Here is an 11,048-nt window from a genome sequence, read left to right on the forward strand (position 1 = left end):
AAACAGCTCTATCTCCGCAAATACACAGCCGATTGCGCTGAAACTTTCATGGACGATAGTTTTCCGTAAGAACTTTTACCTTATGGCAACAATACCGACGACGAAAGTCACATTTCGGGTCACGTGATCAAAACGCTACTCAATGAATTTTTATTGGAATTGGTAAGATTTACACACACTCTTCACTGACCAATGAATGAAACAAATACTCAGTAAAAAATTCTAGCCATCTAAGTTTGGAATGAATTTCCTTCGTTCCTTCAAAAAGAGAATTGAGATTTGTTAGAGCTGCGAAGAGAATTTTGTAAACTTAATAGAATTTTGTAAACTTAATAGAATTTTGTAAACTTAATAGAATTTTGTAAACTTAATAGAATTTTGTAAACTTAATAGAATTTTGTTTGTTATCAACTGTACTTGACACATCATTCCGAACGTGAAGACAAAGTTTATCAATGCCTTCTTCCATTTTTAAAAAGACAATTGCGTGAAACGGAAACTTCAGCACCGGCGGGTGCGTTATGATTACTCCTTTTAGGGCTACGAAAAATGCCGCCATTTTGTTTCTATTCGTTAATAATACATGACGAAGACCTGACTATAACATTACACCGCTGATTACAAAGGTGCAAATCGAATATGGCAGTCAACATCGGTTATAGGACAATGACTTTAATCTTTAATCGAGATACTCCTGAGACAGTAATAACTATACCAGGAGGACTGCAGCGAAAAGTGATACTGCTTAAATAAATGACTTAGTTTATTATTTGGCGCTCTAGGACAGTATGTTTGCTACTCTTGCTAATTTGCGTTTTTTGTAGTTGCTTTTGTTTTTTTTTTTTTTGCAATTTCCACTCGTGGAACGCATTGTTTGGCTTGTGGTTTCCTGTGGAGTCAAATATACGACAGCTTTTACATAAAAAATCCCAAATGTTTCTCTTGCCTTGGCTGCCAAGTCAGTTTACCAACGGTCAGTCAGTTTTTCTAATTTCAGTTTGACATGCTGATTTGCTCATGTTAAGTTTTGAGGGGCAATTTCCCTTGCCAAAAAATAAGAAAAAATAACAAGATATGATAATGAATCGGAAAAGGCATAAGCTGGCATCTGGAAGAGAGGTATTGGCTGTACAAGGAAAATTTCAAAGAATATTTTCATCAACATGTCAGCAAAAGTATTTCTTTTCTCTACAAACCATTTGAAGGTTTTCAAATACTTACTGATAGGAAAAAACAGCATCAACTACAAACAAAATTCCCTATTTTTGATAAGTTTTTTTCTAAAGAATTCTAAGGCCATTGATCACCTAATTTCACAGTGGTCACCACTGAAAAATAGAGGAAGTAGCTAAAAACATTTACCATTGAAAGCTGGCAGCAAACTGCACCGGGTAAATCAACCCTGCAAAGAGACTTTGGTAAACTTAATGGCGTTTTGCATTTACACCCTGCACAGTGCTCATGCTTTATTTTAACAACTCCAGTTGAGAGTATCTTTTACAAGAAAAATACATACTGTGTGGTGAACAAAAGGGAGCCATTTATAGATGTTAAAAATCAAAAAAAAGAACTGGCTGGCAAAAAAGATTTCCAAACAAACACAGAAGGAGGTGAAAAACTTTGGGACAGTGATCTACAAAGAATTTGACAAAGTATCCAAGGAGTGATTGGGAAAGTCCTTTAGCAAAGTAATTTCCCTGGTTCCTGAGGCTGGGTTAACAAAGTAGGAATCACCTGTTAATGCAAAGAAAAAAAACTGTAAAGCAAAGATAAAATTAATAAAGAAAGTGAAAATTCTTTTTAAAAAAAATTATGTAGGCCTTCACCTGGCTCAGCACATATCATTTGCAAGGCAAAGAACAGTGGAATGCTTCAATATCATCAATGAAGCAGAGGAAAGGGTCAACAATACAGAAAAGTAACAAAAGAGGTTGTATGTTCTCACAACATTGGATGGGGACCTTTAGCAGCTGCTGCTGGATGTCACTCTCAAGGAGTACCATTCAACAGACAAGAGGCAAGTGTCCCACCAACCAATGCTGGGCAGGTTTTAAAAGAGTATTCAAAGTCCCAGGGAGTAGACACCAATGTATTTGAAAAACAAACAAGTAAGTTCTAGGTTGCTCTACACACCAGCAAATTAAATGTAGTGCCTGAAGATTCAACCATATCACTCTGTTTTCTAACAGACACTTACAGAATACATGTACAGCCCTCTTATACTGGTGAAAAGATCATTAAAACAACCATCCAACTCAGTTTCATAACCAAGTTGAAAGTCATTCTTAATCAGTAATATTACTTGCAGTTGCTGATCAGAAGGCAAGCTCAAAAAAAAAATAAGTATTTTCATTGCAGAAAATTCAGAAAGGTCAAAGTTAAACCACCTCAAAACATTAACCAGCTCCAGGTGCCATCTCTTGATAATTAGATGACACGTACATAGCCAATCCAGTCACATGTAAGCATTTCTTTGATGGTCATTCAGTCAGTTATGTTCAATAATATTTATCATAGGATTTATACCTTATATGATTCTTCATAAGACCCCACAACACTTCACCAGATTCCAGTGTTGTTGGATGTCAAAAGAATTTGCTGTAAACAAAAATGTATAATAAACAATATTGTTAAGTATGGTTAAAAACAAATTTTTTTTGGTCATGGGCATATCACTAGCCTTTGGAATGTAACTCAAGCCTTTGTCATCAAAGGTTAAAACCAACCACTCATTTTGACAAGTCTCTCGTGATCGATTCAGCCAAAATCTATTTTTCACTGTACATGTAAGAATACAACTGTGTAAGTATAGCTTTTATTTTCCTCATTAATTCGAAAAGTACAAGCATTGTCGCTTAAATGATAAATTCTCTTTGTTGAAGCTCATAGGACTCACAAAAAAAAGTATAATAAACAATATTGTTAAGTATGATTAAAAACAATTTTTTTTTTCGGTCATGGTCATATCACTAGCCTTTGGAAAGGTACTTAAGCCTTTGTCATCAAAGGTTAAAACCGACCACTCATTTTGACAAGTCTCGTGATCGATTCTGCCAAAATCAATTTTTCGCTGTACATGACTGTAAGAACACAACTGTGTAAGTATAGCTTTTATTTTCCTCATTAATTCGAAAAGTACAAGCATTGTAGCTTAACTGATAAATTCTCTTTGTTGAAGCTCATAGGACTCACAGCAGTCTCATGTTGATGTTGCCTAGAAAAGTGTTGTGCTGCAGATCACTGTGAAATTTTTGACTTGGGATTGAACGTACCACTGTATTCAGATTTGATAAACAAACAAACAAATGTGATCTACTCTATGGGAAAGGTTACACATCGAGGTTCATAAATTTTTCGCTCATCCCATACTGATGAGAATGAAAGTTTCCCAAGTATACTAAAAAAATGTAATTCCTAGTTTAGTAAACCAAAAAAATGCATTTTCCCTGAACGCTCTTAATTAACGGTGTACGCGTTAGTAAATTCGCAGCTACAGCAAATTAGAGCTAATTTCTGAATAAACAACACAAAAACAACACTCACCTCAACTTTAAATCTAATATCTGCAAAAAACAGCGTCTTCTGAAAAATCTAGGCTAGAAATCGATCTTAACTTTCTCGAAAACGTGAACGTTCTAATCGTAGATCGACCACAATGTTACCGCTCTTCGATTGAATACCATGAAACTCTGCTGGGGGTCTCGAACCAAGGTAAAACCTTGGCCTTAAACTACTTGAGGGCTAGGGTTGGATTGGTTTGAAATGTTTGTTTTCTGTTTCCCTAGCGACAAAAAGGCTATCAGTTATAAGCTCGAGTTTCAGTTTCAGGTCATTTTACCCAACAGGGAAGGCTTTCTTGATCTCGGCGACCGCAAAACCGTTTGTATCAGTGGAGATCAGTTGCAAGGTATGGATCATCATTTTAACTCTTTTTTTTTATTGTTCCACTTAGTGTTTATGGTGAAAAGAAGTTCGCATTCAGAAGGTCGAATTTCGTCGCTTCGAAAGCATAGAGTATGAAGTGGTAATCCGTTTTAATAATTTCTAAACGACTCACCAGTCTTCTTTACTTGATTTTGCGGCTTAGTAATTTTTAACACCTATTCGGTGCACATTTTCTCGCACTAAAACGAGGAACTTTCCAATCTTGAATCATAATTGTAAGGTATGGTCATCATTTTAATTCCATGTTTCTATTATTCATTTTGTGTTTACGGTTGAAAGGATGTTCGCATTCAGAAGGTCGAATTTCGTCGCTTCGAAAGCAGTGAGAATGAACTCACCATCCGTTTTAATAATTTCTCAACGACTCGCCAGTCTTCTTTACTTGATTTTGCGGCTTAGTAATTTTTAACACCTATTCGGTGTGCATTTTCTCGCACTAAAACGAGGAACTTTCTAATCTTGAATCCTACAGTCTTAACAAAAGTAAACACTTTAAGTAAAACATCTGCGAGGCTAAGCAACTCACGTAATTTCCTTTGGAACAAATTTGATAGAAATAATCACTGATTTTAGGTTTATTTAAGCCTATTTTCATCCCCGAATGCTGATATCAGTTGCAGACCAGATATCAAGATCCATTCTAAATCATGATATAATTTGTTACGATTCAACAGATAGAGTAAGTAGCTAGTCAGAAACGGTCAACGCATCGAGCTATTGGCGAAAATCTTACAGGGAAATAAGTTATGTTTTTCCACAGGTCGCTGTAGTAACAATAAGCTACGTTTTGCCGGCAAAGTTTTATGACCGGTCGCTGTAGTGACAACTTAAACTCTGTAGTCTTGTGAAGAACAGCTCCCCTCCACCGACAGTCGGCCAACTGTCGGCCAACAGTCGGCCGACAGTTGACCGACACTAAACCGACAGGTCACCGACAGGTAACCAACAGGTTAGCGACAGGCGGTGAAATAACTTTACTAGTGCATTTTTGCACTCAAAAATCGATGTAAAACTTACTATAAATGCTTAAAATTTTTCAAAATGCCACTAAAACTTAAAGGCACACGAACATTCCCTGTGCATTAAACGAAAGTGTGTTAATATTCTCCATCGAAAAGTGCAGTTAAGAATCGCCCTATACTGCAATGCGATCCTAATTTTTGGTATGTTGGTAGGTTATATAATATATGTTGGTGTCATAACTTTAATTGCATTTGGTGGCATTTTTTTAAGCGGGCTCAGTTAGGCGGGTAGAATTCTGCTATGTCCGCTAGCATGTTCCCGAAGTAATCACCCGGGTAGACTTTTCGCCAGTTGAACTCATCAAGATAGGACGGAAGTTTGCCTTGGAAGGTTCCGATCATCGCCTTCAACTTTCTCTTCACCTGACTCCAGACTCCCTCGATAGATAGGTTTTAAAGAAACATGACTGTAAAACCCGGTGGTGGTTTTTTTACCGGAGAGTAAAACATCTGCGAGGCTAAGCAACTCACGTAATTTCCTTTAGAACAAATTTGATAGAAATAATCACTGATTTTAGGTTTATCTAAGCCTATTTTCATCCCCGAATGCTGATATCAGTTGCAGACCAGATATCAAGATCCATTCTAAATCATGCTATAATTTGTTACGATTCAACAGATAGAGTAAGTAGCTAGTCAGACACGGTTAACGCATCGAGCTATTGGCGAAAATCTTACAGGGAAATAAGTTACGTTTTTCCACAGGTCGCTGTAGTAACAATATGCTACGTTTTTCCGGCAAAGTTTTATCCGCAAAAACACAGGTCGCTGTAGTGACAGCTTTAACTCTGTAGTCTTGTAAATACCGCAGAATGAGAGTGTATTTGTTGCTCTGCCATCTTTCCGTTATCTATGCTGCATTTCTTTTTACTTTTTACAGTTCTGTGGTACACGTTTTAGTAAGTATCATCGCTGTGATTTTCGAAATCTTTACAGCTGTCTTCTAGCGACCAGTGAGAAATATGTCTCCGGTAGCCGATTTAGAAACCAATCATTCTTTGCGCTGCGAAGTGTAAACTACGCGCGTTACTAAAGGTTTCCTCGATTTCTTTCTAAATTCTCTGTATCTGTTTCATTCAGTCTAACAAACTTTGCAATTGCAAAACGAGATAATTACATAAGCCCGGCTCAGATGGCTGAATTCTGGACTCTAACTTTTTTATTTCTCACTGTTTAAACTTGTATCTGCATGTGCCCTGAATACTTTCCTTTTCCAAAAATAGCTAATCCCGAGGCACTAACATCACATCTTGGGAAGAAACTTGTTAAATTTGTTGAGTGTAGACTTCCTCGCTTTGGAAACTCTCTGCCGGTGAAACTGTCAAACGCCTCTTTTCGGTGAACGCAAAGATCTAGGAAAATGCTTTTCTATTGAAATCTGCCAATCTCTGTCAAGTAATTACAGCAAAACTGATATTAAGAGCCCGTCAGCCTCTTACAGAGCGCATTTTCAATAAGGACGTTCGCTTTTGAACTCTATTTTAATAGCGACTGATGAGGGCAATCGGGTAATAATAGTCCTGCTCTTTCTCATAAACAGAAGACCGAGTCGCTGCGTCTGTAGCTCGAGGCGGTGGACAGATACCGCCACGCGGGAATCAATTTACTACTTCCCTTCCCATGTAATTAAAATTACACCAAAGAGGTATTCTAAAGCCAGCAAAATGAAACGTTGTCGGGCATCAGTCAAACTAAGGTGTTCATGTAAAAGAGAGGATAAATCCAGAGACATAACTTACAACACCTTATTTACATCTACTCGAAAACATTCGCCTCTTGTTTGCCATATTGAATTTCTCTCTGTGTATTTTTTATCATGAGTTAATTGCAATGCCATTTCCTTTCGCTTTGACAGATGACTTTCCCTCACCGCCTCAAGTTTGTATTGCTTTTGATATGTTGTATGCAACATGCACTTGCTTCAAACTCATCAACTCACGTTACAACCAATTCATCAAGTACTTATGTGGAGAATACAAGTACCCCTGTCACAACATCATCAGTCATGTCCACCTTACTTAATGGTAAGAGATATTTTTTATCCTTAAAAACAAAGCACAACAGAATGAAAATTTAACAGCATGGGGAAAGGTTGGAATTTGGGTTTCTAGGGACATGTCCCTCAAGAAACTTTGCTTTAATTTTCAATTTTTCTCTCTCTTGCTTTCTTCTTTTTTTCTCGTTTTCTATTTTATATAATTTCATTTTTTTTCTGTGTGAAATTGTCGGCATAAGCACCTTTTTTTATAAAAACCGTGACCGTGCGTTTCACTGAATAATTATTTCATAGCTGTCTATACATTAATTGAAAATTAACCGCATTAGCTGGCCCAGTTTGGAATATAGAGGGCCCCAGTCTCTCACGGAATTTGTGCTGACAGCAATGACAGGTTACCAAGGGTAAAAATATGATGAATTCTTAAATCGTATTTGTCGACGCGGACGAATTTGAATTTTAGGGGTGAACCGAAAATAGAAATAAAACCAAAGAGGTAAGTCTGAAACAAAAAGGAAAAAGAAGAGGATTAATAGCAATGGAGCAGATTAACACGAATTGCAAACTTGGAACTGTGAAGTAGCTGCAGTGATTAACTATGCTCTGTATATTCACTTGGCAGTTATATATTTTCAGCGTCTATCAGCATAGGGCACTCGTCACCAGATTGCACATCTTGCAGCAATGGAGGAACCATCACAGTGACCATGTCATGTAGAATCAAGATGCCACCTAACGACGACAAGGAATGTGACAAGGCCGAGTTCAATAAAACCAGCTGTGGTTACGTTATTTTGGCCAATGAAGAGTATCGCTGTGCTGACGTGAAAAATAATTTCACGTACTATGAGAAAAAACACTTGAAACCTGTAAAACAATGTGGTGACGTTTGTCCAGCTTCCGGCTCAGGTTGGTCTCGTTTAACTCTAACAAAAATAGTTTTAAATCATTCATTTCATAACTGGGAGATGTTACGGTATAATTAAACCGACAGGAAAAAATACCCTACTTAAATGGGTGCTTTTGGATTGAGTGATGTAAAACCAAAACCAAATTTATTATAAAGGCCAATCAGAAGAAAGGAGAAATACCTTTCAGAGCCAATAAGATTCAGAGTAAAAACAAGCAAACTGCCTAAGCGCGGGACAACGCGTGCGACGAAGTCGTGATTGGCTCTAGTTTTGGATCGATGTGATTGGTTGAGAGAGTGGCCGCGATTTTTCCGGACCAATAACAGAACGAAGTAAAGCAAACCCAACGCAATCTCGGATCATTCACGAAATTGAATTGAAAATTGCTCTATCTTGTGAAACAAACTAATTTATTTAGTTTTACTATTTCAAGGGGACAACTCCTAAACAACACAATCTGCCATTAACTAAACTTAAGTCCACTACTAAATCAACCTTCAGTCACCACGGATACAAACTCACATCAAACCGACTACTATCGTAAAATCTCTTCTGAAACTCTCGACTATAGGCATACCTCCACTGCAAACCACAATAGCTCCTGGTAGATCTTCAAAAAGTCGTTCTTTGCCGACACAAACAACTTCTTTACTCGGTGGCCGGTCTATTTCACATTTATAAGGCATTCTAAAAGGTACCGGTGATTTCAAAATTCCTTTCCTTGTAGCCGATACAAAAAAAATAATTTTGAAGTTTCCGGTAAATTATGATTGTATTGCTTGATAGAATGTTCTAGAAAGTTCGCGAGAGTTACATCAACATGCGACAAAAACCACATTGCAGGACGAACAAGCGAATATCAACTGATATTCTCTTGAGGACGAACCAGTTCGAGAAATTTGCATGCGATCTGTATCTAAAGTTACTCTCCACCACAGAGATCCTTGAATTGAAATCCAATTTGTCTTGTTCTTTTCTGTAGTGATGTCCGCTCACCTCGTGTTCATTTTCTCATCTGGTCTCGCTGTCGGCCTGTAAGTACTTATCATTTACGCAAGCTTTATTAAACCCAGCATAAGTTCTTCAATCAACGTAACAATGGAACTAAACGACATTAATAAGTCGATGTGATCTCGTCGCAAGAATTCTACCACAAGACCTTTCAATTGCTTCAGCTGTTCTTTTGTCTCCAACAGACATTTCTGTTAAAGATCAACAAACTTTATTCCTCACAATTTTAAAACTTTGAGGTGCATGAAGCTCAAGCACCTCGAAGAAAATCCAATTTTCCATAAGAATTCGTGCGAGAGAGGAAGAGAGAGGACCCTGGGAACAAGATTGAAACACGCCGTACATCTTAACGGCCATGTTAGATGACGTCCCGTCTCCTATCCCCTAACAGATTAGTTCTTCCCCGCACTGTACCACAGGTAACCCAGCTTGGCCAGTCCCAGAGCTAAGTAGGACTGGAATATGGCATGTAATTTCAAAAAAGCACCAAATTTTTCATTTTTTTTTTGCAGATTATCGCAGACTCTGTGATCCACCGACCTTGAAAAAGCTGTAGTTGTCAACACGATAAATCAACTCCATTTTAGTTTTTTAGGAGTAAAGCCGTAGAAAGAGTATATTTGTTTTCGATCGAGGCTTAGCAGATACAAGCCAAGTGTTTTTGTAAGAAATGCTAATGAGGAAAGTTAAGTATTTCAGTAGAGGGAATAGAGAGCACTACTGACATGAATAGACATAGTGTGTTGATAGAGATTGTGTAATCAAATCATTTTATCGGTGTTTATTTACTTGAAAACTACGATGTTAAGATACGTGACTTACGATTCACGTTATCTTGAGTTCTTGATCAACTACTACCACAGAGTGAGGACAGCGGCAAAATGGTTGCGCATGCTCCGTTACTCGAGCCATTTGAGCGTTCAAGCAAACAAAGATGATGCGGGTTTTCCTGCTGAGACAACGATCCAATTTTTCTGGGAGTTTTCCTTTTGAGGAGGCGATGAAAAGAAGCGCTAAAGCGATAAAAGATGCTATGAACATCTTAGCCATGTTACCGATGCACTACTGTGGTTACTAAATTTGCTGCTGTTACCGCAATATTTCTTTTGTTGAGTGAGGAGGTTTAAAGGAAACTTTCCTGAAAACGGCAACTTTATCTGTTTTGGTTTGGGCCTATCTCCACAAAATGCAACCAAGCAATGAGAATTTCAAAAATGCCGCTGTTTTGCCACGATGGTGTTTCTATGGAAATATTGTCGTTCCCAATCCTTTCCGCACATGAAATTTTTCGTGCGCTGCAAGCATGCGCACTCATTTTGCCACTGCGTCTTGAGTGAGTATCATGGGTTGTTTATGTGTAGTTCAGCTGCCTTTGTTTTTTAGAACAGTTTTACTTATTAAGAGACATGACTGTAAAACCCGGAGTGTGTCAATTTATCATTAAAAATGTGTGAAAAGGACGAGGTTTGGGAATCCTTACTCTAGCTACCTAGTGCTACGAGCACTCGTCTTCTCCGGATTTGAGAAGAGCATTGGTAGAGAACCCATTGGTAGAGAACCCATTGGTAGAGAACCCAAAAGAAAATAAAGATCACAAAAATGTTTATAAGCTGCAACTTAAAAATAAGTTAGAGCACAACAACAACAACAACAACATACTTTATTGACTTTCCCCAAGGGGGCTTTTCAAAGACAATGTTATAAAAATAATCCTATTACAATTAAAAAAATCCTATTTACAATTAAAGATGTTTTAAAATCTGAATGTTCTAAAAGAAAAATAAAAGCATACAAATATATAAAATTACAACTCTTTGAGTAATTTGGTCCTTAAACGTTTTTTAAAAACCTTAACGGAGTTGCACAGTTTAAAGGAATTATCCAAAGAGTTCCATAAGTTTACAGTTCTATAGAAAAATGTTCTCTGACCGCTAGCTGTTCTAAAGAATGGAATTTGCAAAAGCTGCGAATTTCTGGTGCTACGTCGACTAACCTCGGCTCGCTTTATGAATTTTGATGAGAGGTAATCTGGAGCCTGACCAGTCATGCATCTGAAGGCCATAGTAGCGTTCCGGTAGTAAAGCTGGCTTTGAACTGAAAGCCAATTTAGTTCCTTGCGAATTGGTGTAACGTGGTCAAATTTACGCGCACCGCTAACAATGC

The 11,048-nt window shown here is 37.7% G+C and overlaps 1 protein-coding gene and 1 long non-coding RNA gene across 4 annotated transcripts in view; one reads left to right on the forward strand and one right to left on the reverse strand.

Moving 5' to 3' along the window:
• The window catches only part of LOC131789561 (uncharacterized), a 31,977-nt gene extending 21,632 nt beyond the window's left edge, over positions 1 to 10,345 (forward strand). Inside the window, exon 9 of the mRNA XM_066160273.1 lies at positions 9,398 to 10,345. Coding sequence (XP_066016370.1) covers positions 9,398 to 9,416 — 19 coding nt within the window. The 3' untranslated portion in view covers positions 9,417 to 10,345. The remainder of the gene's footprint in view (positions 1 to 9,397) is intronic.
• Positions 436 to 3,682, reverse strand: LOC131789461 (uncharacterized). Of its 3 annotated transcripts, XR_010715999.1 has the most exons (4): positions 2,681 to 2,799; positions 2,527 to 2,598; positions 1,363 to 1,734; positions 436 to 889 (listed from the first exon to the last, which is right to left on the reverse strand). It is a non-coding gene; the product is annotated as an uncharacterized lncRNA (long non-coding RNA). The 3 variants fall into 3 exon arrangements; XR_010715998.1 differs by lacking the exon at positions 2,681 to 2,799 and adding an exon at positions 3,544 to 3,682 and having other exon boundaries at positions 436 to 1,734; XR_010715997.1 differs by having other exon boundaries at positions 436 to 1,734.
• Positions 10,346 to 11,048: the final 703 nt, after the last annotated feature.

This window comes from Pocillopora verrucosa, chromosome 13 (genome assembly GCF_036669915.1).
Source record: "Pocillopora verrucosa isolate sample1 chromosome 13, ASM3666991v2, whole genome shotgun sequence".
In the NCBI taxonomy this organism is placed as follows: domain Eukaryota; kingdom Metazoa; phylum Cnidaria; class Anthozoa; order Scleractinia; family Pocilloporidae; genus Pocillopora; species Pocillopora verrucosa.